Below are 13,349 nucleotides of genomic sequence, written 5' to 3' on the forward strand. Positions count from 1 at the left end.
CAGGAGGTGTTGGTTCCTGTTGCAGTGGAGCAAAATGATTCCCTCGGGCAGGTTTCTGCTCTTCTCGCCTAGGGAAGAATCACGAGGGCCAGCACGGCGGGCAGCATCAGGTGCCTCTTGGAGGCCTTGTCAGCAGCACGGGGAGTGCCTGGGAGGGCAGCTTGTCAGAAATGCCATGTGTGGCATAAGCCTTTTAAAGGGATTCAGCAGCCTTAGCTGTAAACAATGTGTGCAGGAGTGGTGTGCCACTCAGCACCCCATCTTATGGTGTCACTGTAGCTGGGGTTTCTGAGAGCCGTTGTCAGCAATTTGCATGTCTCTGGCACCTCTGCCTGCCCATGGCCTGCCTCAAATATTATTCCTCTCCCTACAGACCCCTTCGGTGGGGGGGTGTGCGCCTTCAGCAGCTGAGTCCAGCCTGGTGCTGCTGTGTTCTTAGGCCCTGGGAACAAGACCCTAAATCAGATCCTCAGAATAACCCAGTTTCTAGTGGGATGTGGGATCACAGGACAGTTGCACACAGCCTGGGCTCAATGCTGGTGCTGCAGCTGACCAGGGAACCCAAGCGATTTGGTCCTTGGGATGCTAACTGGATGTGGTCTTGGCAACATAACCCTATTGGGGGGGGGGGGGGGCGGGGCAGTGGCAGGGAAGTGGGGTTCGGGCCAAATTCAGATCAGAGGTGTGAAATTCAGCTAAAAAGGTTTAAATGAGATCTGTATCAGGTTTGCAGTCTGTGTGTTAGTCACATTTAGAACAGCTGTGTGAGGGACCGTTCCCAGAAAGTGATTAATGTTATACCCAAGCTGCTCTGTAATAGGAGTGACCCCTCCTTCCCTCACATGTAGAAATACTGTGGTAGGATTCACGCCCTCTGAGGATCCTTCAAGAGGAACTGGGGCTCAGCAGCTTAACCCCATACAGAGTGAAACAAGACACAGTCAGTGACGTATCTTTCTGTTGATGCTTGTAGCCTTTATTTGGTCAGTGCTAGAAAGCATATACAATGAATTCCCTTTCCTCCCTCTGGTTATCTTCTTACTTGTGAAGTTTTGCTACCTTTCTAATTTCTTTTCTCATAAATTTTGCTTACACGAGGGATTTGTGGCAGTGGAGTGGCAATTGCCTTGACTGAATAAGCTATATCAGCAAAAGGACTCTCTTGTTACTGAAACCCTGTCTACAGGAGGGCTCATGTTGGTCTTCCAGTGTTGAGCAAGCTTTTTTTTTTCCTGATAATGTTATAATTTCTTAGTGCAGGGAGGGAAACTCTAGTGAAAAACTCATTTTCATTTCTCCCAGGTTCATACTTTCTCAGTATTGTGTAAGATCCAGCCTTGTGGGTACCAGAGTACCAATAAAACGTAGGCTTTTGACGTTAGGAAAATACAAGAAATTTAATGCAACAGACAGGAGAGAGGTCCAGCATAGATGTCTAATGTGTTAGTTTTATTTAAAGATGGTCTCTTGGTGCTAGAGTAAGAAATGTTCTTTAAAAAAATCAAATAAATAAATAAATAAATAAATAAAAATAGGAATAACTTTCTGTTGACGAGTTTAGAAAGCATCTGGCTTTCATCTTGGGAGGAACGGGTACTGTAAAGCATTCTTCAGAGCACGGGTAGGGAAGTTGTCCTAATTCTTCCTGGAACCTGCAAGCCAAACATGCAATAAATGTTACTTGAATCTGTTTGTCTCCCGGTATACACCACTATTGCCAGCAGTGCTTTTATCCATCAAATCAATAGACACATTTTCTTTTGAAAAACCACTACTAGCCTAAATTTCATACTGAAGTGAACTCCTTTCCCAAACTGTTTAACTATTTCTTATTATTAAAGACTTAAATGAGAGCCTGCTCCTCCCTTGTTGCCTAACACAGGTATAGTCTGTTCTGTTCACCAAGATGGCTTAGGCTGGACTCACCATTGCAACCCATTCCACTCAGGGAGCCAATTCTGTCAATTCTCCTCCCGAAGCAGCCAGAATCTCTCATCATCCTGGGCATCTGCATCCCCCTCAGTCTCTTGAGGAAGGGGTCCCTGTAGGACAGAGGGGTGTTGGGTGCTAGCTTGGACTCAGTCTTCTGGTCATCAGTGTCATCTATGAGTTCTGGTGGGATCTCCTCCTGGGTTTTGGGCTCTTGCAGGTCAGGATTGGACTCCAGGGCTTCAATCAGTGCAAACTTATCCTCCAGTCTCTCCAGCAGAGCCTACAAGAGAAGAATTAACTTCATGAAACTCAGAGTTTCATGGTCATTTACTAGCCCTTCCGCTCATCTGATTCTGCATTCACCTATGGCCCTAAAGCCACCCCTAGGGAGTCTCTCAGGTTGGATTCTGGAGTTGCTGGTGGTTCTTGAGCTCTGCAGTAAATCCACTAATTCCACACTAATTCCATCTATGGGTAGGTCTAGCCAAAAGCTGATAGAAGCTGTCTTCCACAGCAGTGTTTCTTACTGGCAAGGTTAGGACAGCTCTTGGCAGAGAAACAAAGAAAGGTCTGTGTTGCACCAGGACATAAAGCTCAACGCATCAGTGGTACACAGTCTCAAAGTACTTCTAAATCCATAGGGACCCCCACGTTCTCAGAAGTTGCCTGCAATGCTGCTTGTCAGCTGTTGGCTTTCTCTTCTTTTTCTGACTAAGATTGTCTGCTTGCTTGTCACCACTTGCTGTTGCAGTGGGCAGCACTGTGAGAAGCTCTTGTTGTCCCCACTAATCCCAGGAGTTGCTGGATTTCTGCTCCTTAAAGTAACATGCATCTCCTTGAAAATACCTATATGAAAAAAATGTCTGCTATCTGACTTCCTTCTGGGTACCATTCTCTATAGTTTTTAAAGCTTTGAATAACCAGGATCAGGAAACCTCCCCAAGGGCAGCTCAACCAATTAGAAGAATCTAATCGTCCATCTCTAGTAGAAGTAGGCTAGAGAGGAGTGAGCCTGACAGCTTGCTTGAGGGGGAGCGCATTTGGCAGCCACCCTCCTCAGCTAGCTGCTGGAGACAGCAAAGCCTGGGGGCATGAGGCAGTTTGGCTGACACTGTCCTAGTTATCTTAGGGAATTTGGTCTTGGTCTGATGCTGCAATTAGCTGGCCACTGATACCATTCCAAGGAAATGTTGAAGTTGTCAGATTTGGTCTTGCAAGACTGAATCTTAAGTTTGTATTGCTTCCCAAACTATTGTAATAATGTTCTCTAAGTATCACTCTCTGTTCTCTAAGTATCACTCTCTGTTCTCTACATATCACTCACACAAGTTTGCATGTGGTAATTTTGTAGCTCTAGGGTCTTTTCTGGATGAGTCCCAGTACACGATGATATCGTTCCTCTCGATTTGCACAAGTTGTGCATCTTCTAAAAGTTTGCCTTCGGGTGCTCTGCTTTACCTCCTCAGCTCCCACCTACATGCAGCTCCGTTCTCTTAAATCCACAAAGCTGGAGCAATGTGACTGCCCTGCTCCTCTGGACCTGCCATTTAGCAGGACAAACAGACGGAGCCCACCCGAAAGTTGTCTATTTATTCTCCTAGAGCTACTGCGATGCATTACTTTGTCCTCTGTCTGCGACATTGCTCCACTTCATTAAGAAACCTGAAGGGAGGTGGCTGTTAAAGAGAATAAGAACCAACAACCCAAAGCAGACAGCCCACAACATCACAATTCTGTTTCCCCAGGAGCTTGGGTGATCCCAGCGCCAGAGGGGATTGCTCTACAAAGCTTCGTTAAACCCCTGTGAAGAACTGAGACTTCGTCCCCCAGCATGTGATCGCTAATGCGGCTACCTGGTTGTACAACAGAAAGGCAAAGACACCACCTCACACTCTTCTAAGCCCCCTGAAAGTTTAACCTTGCAAAAGCAGTGAGTCCTCACCTCCATGCTGGCCAGTTCTTTGGCAGGGCTGAGGCTGTAGATGGGGTTGGCTTTGCTGGACTGGAGCTGGATGAGAAGCAGCAAGAGGAACCCACAGGAAAATGAGCCCTTAGTGTCCATGGTGCTGCCTTCGTTCGGAATATGGAGCGTTCGAGCTGTTTCTTCTGAGATGGCTCTTCAGGTCTCTCTCTTCCTTGTCCTATCCTCTCTCTTCCGAAGCTTCTTTTATACTGTTTGGGTGTGATCTCTGCTTCCTAGGTTATCAGTGGATTTATCTGGGGCACATTCCAGTTCTCCTGCAGGCATGCAGCTCTGTCAAGGGAAGATTCCCTTTATTAGCTGTCATTAGGCAGCAGCTGCTGTTGCTGAGGAATGTATGTCACAAGTCAGTGATTTCATGTCACTCCCCCTCCTCTTGATACCAGGCGCTGTGATTACATAGTCCAGTTGGAAATTCTTCGCAATTTTCTTTCAAGAGACCCCTATGGTCAGGTTTATGGAGATGGGAAGGAACCCCGAAATGGCTCTAAACTCTGCTCGATCGGAAGATTTCCATAGGGAAATTACCTTTTATAGGGAAAGCAAAAAAGCTTTTCAGATGAGCGCTTGGTGGAGAGCAAAGGCTGAAGGATACTTTTAGGACACCTAAAGTATCATGCGCACTTTCCTTCTATATATGGCATACGCATAGCCACCACATACCACGGAGTGTGCTGAAAATCTCAGGTTTGGGCCACTTCTCTTTCCCCATTGCCATAGAGGTGAGATCAGCGTTGAGTCTTTGTATTTGTGTGTTGCCAACAACAGAGGCGCCCTGATCCGCACCTCGTTACAGCCGCTAACGTCTGGACTGACTGCGGGGACACCGAGTGCCTCCGGCCCCCAGGCACCCAACTTCGGCACCACGGAAAAATTAGTCTTTATTAGCAGCTACACATTTAAATCAATGGGATTTCTTTAGACTTCGATGGTAAGGCTTGACCTTGCATTAATAAAATGTAAAGACGAGATGGTCAAATTCAGGAATAATTTTCTTGTACTAGTTTTTAATACCATTGTACCAGAAAGCAATTTGCTCGGTGAGAACTTGAAATAAATGGCTTGCAGTGTTGTTCAGCAAAGGTATCAGAATCTGGCCCAAAGGAAGAGTGAATTTTGTGTTTATGTTTGTTTGTTTGGGGAGGGGGTTAAATGAAACAGTTAATATTTATATCTTTTGAAAAGCATTTATTTGTTTCTTTGAGTGCTGAAGCTTTCAAGATTAGCTGAAAACTGCCTACGTTTAAATGAGAAATTACAAAAATGCAGATTTGCTGCAACTTCCTCCTCCAGCATTGTTTTTCTGTGTATAGTGCAAATAAAAGTTGCTCTTTTTACATAACTATGGGAGATTTCTAAATAATAAAGCGTATTGTTTGTGCTGCATTTTCCTAACATTTCTTGTTATTTGACATTGAAACAGGAACAAATATATAAGGAAGTTGCATACATAACAATTCGCTAACTATTGATACGAATATAGATCTTGAGAGAATCTCCAAGGTAGTTACTTAATAATAGCAGAATGATAAAATATGTTTCATGCCCTAACATAGTGTTTGTATACAAACGTGCACACACTGTTCACATGATCAGCTTCCCAAAATTATACTAGAAAGGACATTCCCAAGGTTGTGAAATCAAGCTCAAACACTACTTTTTCCTAATATAGCATGAAGTCAGCTCAACTCCGCTTGTGTTATTATGAGAACACTCCCTATTTTTTCCTCAGTGCTTTTTCTTTTTCTCAGTACATAGAGGCAGTACTAATTTATTTTATTATTCTGTGTCCTAGCCCGATCTTATTTAGTCCTATTCAAATTGTGGTTAAGAAAGAATTAAGAACCTGATAGCTTTTTTATCGACACTCCAATGCCACAGTGTCTATATAGTTCACTAATTAATTACAAGTATTTTCTTTCTGCTCTTCTTGGGTGTGTGTTTGTTTATTTGCACAGGGCATTATCTTCATTTTCTAAACCGAGGAAGGTGAGAATTCATTAATACCAAGTGTCCAATTTAAGATAACTAGGGTCTGTTACTGTTCTATTTTTTGTTTCTTTCCTTTCACCCCCCCACATGCCAAGTATTCTCTAGTGCTGTCTCTGTGCTAAAAAAACGCTGTCATTTCATCTGAGTTTTGCCTGGGAGCTCAGCACATCTGTAAAGCAGCCCCTGGGTCACAAACCCAGCTCTAAGAAACTGAGGAACATGATATCAGTCCCAGTTGTGAAATATTTAGCTTTGAGTGACCTGTCCCTGTGGAACAATCTAATATTCCAGGATTTCTTTTAATAACCTGGACCAAGAGATACTCCTTTCTTTTACTGGCTGGTTCACTTTCCATCTTCCATCTTCTGCAGAAGATAAATGAGATCTAGGGGCTCGACTTCAGCCTTGACAGTATTTTTGTAAGATGGGGATGTCTGTGTGCTATTCCTGTAGGACGTATGAAAGTATCTAGATGAGATAAAATGGCTGACCCCCACAGGAGCTCTTGTGTTTACAAAGCCAAATTCTGCCCTCTATTACCCATCTCACATCTCTGCCAAAACAAATGGAGCGTAAAATGTCAGAACTCAGCTATAAAATTCACTTGTTTGCTTATGGTATCTCAGTATCATCACCCTTGCAAGGCTTGCATAAACTTCAGGCTTTACAGTCCAATGATGGAGAGACAAGCCCAAGTCATTGCCCATGCTCTGCTGGCCATTCGATTGGTAAAAACCCTGCTGGGAGTCTTAACAGAGCAGTAGGTTCTCATTAAAGTTGTACTGTGACCAGTTTTGGAAGAGGAAATCGGCACATTGTCCCACCCAGCCCCCCAGGGTATGGGACAGGAGGTATGGGGACTCGAGGCTGCATTAGGAAGCAGCACAGGCTGTTGAGAGCAGAGAGGAGAGCATCAAGGGTGCTGCCTGCAGCCCAGTGTCCGGATCCCTGTGAGGAGGAGGATGGTGGATGGACAGAGCTCAGCTGGGGGTAACTCTGCCCCTTCCCCAGCAGGATGAAGCAATGTCCTTTGTTCTTCAGCCCTGTGAGGCTGCCCTAAGGGCTGATGTTTTGTGGATCCCTTCCGCCAATACACCTATTGTAACCAATGCCCTTGCCTGCTGCACATCCTTCCACGGATGTCCATTTTGTTGTCATAGTGCAACTGAAGACTGCTGGAGGGTGGGCTGACTGTAAAGAGCCTCTGTAGTCCTGTTCTGGGTTAGAGGCTGATCTGGATTCCTTTCACCCACCGGTGACCAAACCTTTTGACGAAGCTCTGCCGTGCCCTACCCAAGCTCTCTTTCCTTTCAGTTAGGTCAGATTAAGAAGGAAACAAAGAGCCGAGGCGGCCAGCGTGGGAAACAAAGGCAGAAAGTAATGATGTCTGATGAGCTGCATGCACGCCATGATCCCAGGACAGGCCACGCTGCAACTAAGATAAGTGGTGCCTCACTTTTTCCACCGGGGAGGAAACTTATCTTCATCCCAGCCACCCCCTGCCCATGGGGCTATGGGTTAGGGTGCGGGGTGGCTGCTCCCGGGACGGGGCCGCCTGTCTGCCTGTCCGTCTGCGCAGCCTGTCCGTGCTCCGCAGCCTTGCCTTGGGAAGCCGGAGGGGGCTGCGCTGCGCCCTGTGGCTCACGGCGCTTAGCACGGGTTAAGCCGGACTGCGCATCCCCCGGGAGGAGGGAAGGGAGGCCGAGCCGAGGCCGGGCTGGGCCGAGCCGAGCCGAGCCGAGCCCTCTGGCGTCTGTCCCCGGTGCTGAAGGCGGCTGCCCGGGGCCCGCAGCGCGGCCCTGCCCGCCGCCAGCTCGCTCTGAGAGCCGCCGAGCCCCGTGCCCGCGGGGCTGCCCCGTGCCCAGCTCGGCGCTGCCGGCAGGGCTCAGCCCGGGCTGCCTGCGACAGGACCCGACAGTGCCCGACAGTGCCGCCACCACCCCTCCTGCTGCCGCAGCCCTCGGGCTAAAGCTGCCCCAGACCCGGCGGGATGCTCCGGCCCGTGTCAAGGACCCTCCGTGCAGAGGAGGAGGAGGGCTCTGCGGGGGTTTTCCGTGTGCTACACCGTGACCCCAAAACCCCACAAACCACTCACAGGCGGCCACGCTTTGTACAAAAGGTTTATTGCTGCGTACCCCAGCCCCGCCGAGGCTCCGGGGGGAGCGTGGCTGCCCGGCGGCTGGACGCCGGCCCGGAGGCTCGACGATGCCGCTCCCGGCTTCAGCTTCTCCCTCTCCTCCAGAAACCTGGAAGAAAAGGGGAGGAGAGCTGCGGGGGTGCCCCAGCGCCTGCCCCGGACCCCTCGGCTGTGGCAGGCCGGGACGAGCCGCGGGGCAGCGCCGGGGCCGAGCCGGGACCTACGGGCTCTGTAGTGGTTGCATCCCAGCCCCGTCTGCGCGCCGATCCTCTCCATCCTCGTCCCAAAGCAGCCGGAGAAGTGCCTCCGTCGGGAGGAGGAGAGGAGGCTCCTCCACCGGCTCTGCCCCTCCGCTGGCTCGGTTGGGCTGGGGGCCGGGAGGGGGGTCCCCGGCAGGTCCCACTCGGGGCCGCCGTCCTCAGCTCCAGCCTCCGGCTCGTCCTCCAGAGCCGGCCGCCCCTCCTCCTCCCGCAGCTGCCCCAGCGCCTCCAGGAGGTCCTGGGGGAGAAGGAGAGGGAAGGAAGGAGCCGTGGCAGGGGGACGGGGAGCCCCGCTCCTGCTCCCCCGGTCCCCGGTGGGACAGGAGCGGGTGGCCCGCCCCGGGAGCCCCGGCCCGCCCCGGCCCCGGCCCCGGTACCTGCAGGGAGCGCAGCTCCGCACCGTGCTCGCCGCCGGCTGCCTGAGCCCCGGCCCAGGGCAGGACGAGCAGCAGCAGCCAGGCCCTGCAGCACACAGCCGGCAGCTGCATCCTATCCTATCCTATCCTATCCTATCCTATCCTATCCTATCCTATCCTATCCTATCCTATCCTATCCTATCCTGTCCTGTCCTGTCCTATCCTATCCTTATCCTTATCCTTATCCTTATCCCTATCCTTATCCCACCCTACCCTACCCCAGCTCGCCCTGTGTTTTTGCTTTGCCTACAGATGCCTCCCCTTATATCCCCACTCTCTGCCTGGAGGGAGCTTAGCTGCCTCCTGCCAGATCCCCGCAGGAGCCGGAGCCCTGTCCCCCGGCTCCGATAAGGGAACTGGTTACAACTGGCCCCACAGGTGACCCTCCAGGAGAGGGGGGTTCCCTGAGTGCAGCACCTCCTCCAGAGGGACAGAACAGCCCCGAGTCATCTCCTCCCCTCCTGGCAGCACTCATTTTCCCGATGATTTCCTCCCCCCCTCTCCACTCTCCATCACTGGTAGGTAGGTAGGAGGTGATGCAGTGGAAACACCTTGTGCTTTCTGCCAGTTTGCTCTGCCTGACATCTGCAGGCACACAGGATCCATGAGCTGGCCCAAGCAGGGTGTTGCTTTCCCCTCCAAGGGGTGAGGGATGCATCATTTCTCCTTCGTGGGAGAAAGAAGAGGGGGCAGCTGTCTGTAGCAGCTCCCAACAGTTTTTTCTTCTCTGTATAGATATTTTTGTGCTCTGTGAATAGACCAAGGTCTGAGGCTTGCTCTTAAATTTTCCTTCCTTGCAAGTTCATGTGATGATGCTTGTTGCCTTCCTCTGGCATTCCCCACAAACCCACCCCTCTATAGCTAAGAGTCACTAAACTTTTAGTGGCCTAAGTCTGCCTTGAGCAATGCTACAGCCATCCACTTCGCTGGACAAGTTACTAGCTCTCCAGTCGTGCCTTGGCTATAGCAGTGAATCAGTCAACCACCCTCTCCCCATACTCCACCATTTTACCCATAAATGATGGTGCATTCTGTCCCTCACAGATGGGGTTGGAGTGAGAAATTCCTATGGAAAAAGGGTTCCTTCCAGAAAGATCGGTGACTTTGCCCAAAGAAAGGTTTTGTGGAACTTTGGCTTTAAGCTCCCCAGACAAAAGTGTTGCAATTACCAATTTGGCAACTGTAACAGGCAGCCACTTTGTACAAAACTTTCTCGTATTTTGCCTCAGAGCTTTGCAGCACTTTCTTATTAACTTTCAGCATCTCTCCTGTGTGAGTGGCAAATTTCAAATATAAATGAGTACAATTTCTACTGGTCCTGGGGTGCAAATCAAGATGACCCTGTTAGATCCTTACAGAATTCAGTGAGTGGAGCAGCAGACAGGGTCCTTTCAATCACTGCCTGGGTGACATTCAAGCAATTACAGTAAGTCTATGCTTTCTGCACCCCTTATTGGCTTAGACAGACACTCATAAATCTCCCTGGTTTCACTAGATATCCAGTGATTTCTGCTTGGGCCTTTAGCTCTGAGTCTGTCTTTAAGCTCAGCAAAGCCAAAGAAAATCTTGCCTCTGACTTGAGAGAGTTTTGAACCAACCTTTTGTGGACTTTTATTGCCATGTGTTGCACAAGCAGCAACATATGTTATGTTTCTACATCTCCCTCTCTCCCTATCCCCCCTTTTTGTGTGTGTGAGTCTTTCTGTTCCACAAATTTGCTTACAGCTGACGTAATTCATCTTAGATTGGAAGCAAACCAGCAATGTCAGATGGTATGGGACTGTGATCTCTGTCACGGTCTTAACAGCTGGCAAATTATTTTTTTTTAAGGCTTCACAGTGAAGAAGAATTCAAAGAAGAATCTGGCAGAGAGAAATGAGGCACTTATTTTGAAAGTATGGCGCACAAATGAAGGAAGGAGCTGTTACGTTGATACAGAATGAGAGCAGATAGGTAAGGTGAGGGTGTGGAACATCCTTGATTTTGTATGTAGGACAGGCAGGAGTAGGAAGGGGTAAAGCAGTGAGAGTGTACGTGACCAAGACAATTCAGTCCTCTAATGATAAACTAGACCAAATCTTTGTTGCTGCCTAACATCATTTATAAATAGGTACCCAAAAGGAGACACTTTTGGAAAAGATATCTGTATGCTTCTTTCTGTGTGGCAGTCACTTTACTGTAGGCTTTTCTTCTCAGCTACTTCTGTAACCCCAGCTGGTAAATTCCTGCTTAGCAGAGATGGAAATCACACAGCTAGAGGTGAGCTTCCCCTGTCTGACTGGCATGCTAACTTCAAAGCTTAGCCTTGATTATTTAAATGCTAATAGAACTCAGCAAATTACCTAAAGTACAAACACACCTGGCTTTGGTCCTAGGGATCTAATTATGGAGCCTTTTATGTGAAATAAATTGTTCTTAGTTTCTGAAAAGTGGCTTTTTAAAATATTCACAGAAAATGCCAGGTGAATGGCACATTACAAGTTCAGCCTCTGTGGGATTGGAGCTCTTATCAGTCTCATCTTCTGTAGGACTCTGTTCACAAGTGGGCAGCTCAGTCTTCAACATCTTCTGATCTCTGTTATTTTATTTGCAAATATTTGCAGTGCAGCATAGCTGAGTTTAGAAACAGGATGAGGATGTTCAGGAAACAGACCCAGCAGCACTCACCCTTTATTAGGTTTTTAGTGTATTCAGTGTTGAAATTCCAACATCAAGAAGCTTTCATGCTTATGAGAATACACCTGCTCCTAGGGTTACTGAGGGGGAGATCTCAGACCCAGCATCATTAGGAAGAAGGCAGTAACCTTCCCGTTGTCACCAGCTGTCACAACATACTAGCTCTTCATTGTTTGATGCTCTAATGTCAGCGGGCTGTGTGGATTGACCTTTCTACCATATAGGTTGCACCTGGGCCAGCCTTAGGGCTAGCACACCCGAAGAGGGAATCTATTTAAGAAATCTGGATGCTTCCTGTCTTGTTTCCTACAAGTAAGCATCTATTTCTTCTTATTGTAAATTTCTGTGTATTAGGGGAAAATAAATGAAATTCTTTTTCTGACTGTGTGAAGGTCTGTTAAATCAAATTTCTCTGCTCGTATTTGTGAGGAATAGAGGTTTTTGTATGATGGAAGCTACAGAAAGGGGGAGTTTTATCTCTATGGTCCAACAAGGCTCTAGATCTCCAGGAGGATTTGCCCATGAGTTGCTGTGCAGTCTATGGGGCTTCCATTGAGAAAAGCTGTTCATGTTGATCATGCTGCATCATTAGCATCAAGGTACGTGTAGCCTGTCTATTGAAATGTGAATTATGCTGATAAATTGAGTCATTGTTTTATCTTCCATTCCCCCACTTTAATTCTTCACCTGATTAATAAAGTGCTTCATGTTCTTCTTCTTTCCCTTAAGAAAGGGAGCACAGAGTACAACAAGTGAATTACACGGCCTATTCCACTGTTTGAGAGCTTGTGCTCAGAGGTGCCTGTGTAAGTGATGAGGCTATTCCTTACCTGCAAGGGACTGTTTAGGGTGTTTTAACTGTTGTTGCTGATTTGTTATCAAAGTTAGCTTAAACACAGTAAGTAGCAAACAGCAGAAGACCTCACAAAGACTGATAACTAGAGAGGCTTCAGGATATGTTGTTGGATTTTCTGCTTAGGACTTGTGGCTCTGTCATGTTGTTGATAGCCTTGTTACTACTGGTCTGAGGAGATAAAGATTCTGAAGGCTGAAATAGCCATAGATAGGTAGAATTAATGCTAATTTCTATATATGCAAGAGATTGAAAGGAGAAAAGATTGGAAGAAAATATAAAGAGCTGTTGGTAGCTTGGGCAAGGGGAGACCCTCTATTAACAAATGATTCTGTGCTTTCTTGTCTCTGGTAGTCAGCTCTTAAGTGTTGAAATGTACTTATGGGCTTGTACTATTGATGTGCTTAATAGAGCAAGTCTGTGGCTAGAAGTGAAAGCTGTATATTGAAACACGAGCAAAGAAACAAACTTTCCTAGTTTGGCTCTGACTAGTACTCCAACAGGTCCTGGATTGCCTTCATTCCATGGGAATTGCAGTTGGAAGGAGTAGAACCAAAGCATAGAGTCTGAATGATTGAGACAGGCCCAGAAAGTAGAGTTCTGGATGTTCTGTGCAAGCAGGTTTTCTTAATGAGAGCTGAACTGCCAAAAAATCATAACACATACAGCTAGGGGATTGTTGATATGCTTGCTTTATGTATATGCTTGTGCTCTGTGCTTTTATCCAGGGGTCCTTTTAGGACTAGGCTTACTACCATGATATTTTCAGGAGCATCCGTCTTGTGGGCAAGAAAATGGGAGGAGTACAACTGTGTAGCCCATCTGTCTGGAAGTATATAGCTGTGCCTTCATTTGTGATTGTTGGTGTAGATGTTCATGTGAGCAGTCTTACAGATTTCCATGGAGCTGCTTGCAGGGTTCAAGCTCTCATCAACATCAGGATAGCACAGTCATGATCTTGGCAAACCAGCTTTCATACAGAATTCCTTTTGCTCAGGATGTTTGCCATGTATCTGTTCTCTAGTTTGTTCATAGTTTGATTCAGTGAATACTTGGCTTGCTTAAAAAAAAAAGAGCAGATCAGATGTGTTTTTTATATAAT

The 13,349-nt window shown here is 47.6% G+C and overlaps 2 protein-coding genes across 2 annotated transcripts; both read right to left on the reverse strand.

Moving 5' to 3' along the window:
• Positions 1-1,541: 1,541 nt before the first annotated feature.
• On the reverse strand, positions 1,542-3,994 carry NPPA (natriuretic peptide A). Its single transcript, XM_035557684.1, has 3 exons — positions 3,875-3,994; positions 1,927-2,212; positions 1,542-1,652 (listed from the first exon to the last, which is right to left on the reverse strand). The coding sequence occupies exons 1-3, from the start codon at positions 3,992-3,994 to the stop codon at positions 1,636-1,638; spliced, it is 423 nt and encodes a 140-aa protein (XP_035413577.1). The 3' UTR covers positions 1,542-1,635.
• A 4,131-nt stretch (positions 3,995-8,125) lies between these two features.
• On the reverse strand, positions 8,126-8,790 carry LOC118253422 (natriuretic peptides A-like). The gene is made up of 3 exons (XM_035557758.1): positions 8,680-8,790; positions 8,267-8,540; positions 8,126-8,151 (listed from the first exon to the last, which is right to left on the reverse strand). Exons 1-3 carry the CDS (start codon positions 8,788-8,790, stop codon positions 8,126-8,128), a joined length of 411 nt encoding a protein of 136 aa, XP_035413651.1.
• Positions 8,791-13,349: the final 4,559 nt, after the last annotated feature.

The sequence above is a fragment of the Cygnus atratus genome, chromosome 21, assembly GCF_013377495.2.
Source record: "Cygnus atratus isolate AKBS03 ecotype Queensland, Australia chromosome 21, CAtr_DNAZoo_HiC_assembly, whole genome shotgun sequence".
NCBI classification, from domain to species: Eukaryota; Metazoa; Chordata; class Aves; order Anseriformes; family Anatidae; genus Cygnus; species Cygnus atratus.

Coding starts and splice junctions, on each gene's coding strand:
- NPPA (XM_035557684.1), bottom strand. CDS start 3,994: ATGGACACTAAGGGCTCATTTTCCTGTGGGTTCCTCTTGCTGCTTCTC. Junction 2,213..3,874: donor AAGAACTGGCCAGCATGGAG/GTGAGGACTCAC, acceptor CTTCTCTTGTAG/GCTCTGCTGGAGAGACTGGA.
- LOC118253422 (XM_035557758.1), bottom strand. CDS start 8,790: ATGCAGCTGCCGGCTGTGTGCTGCAGGGCCTGGCTGCTGCTGCTCGTC. Junction 8,541..8,679: donor CGGAGCTGCGCTCCCTGCAG/GTACCGGGGCCG, acceptor CTTCTCCCCCAG/GACCTCCTGGAGGCGCTGGG. Junction 8,152..8,266: donor ATGCAACCACTACAGAGCCC/GTAGGTCCCGGC, acceptor CTTTTCTTCCAG/GTTTCTGGAGGAGAGGGAGA.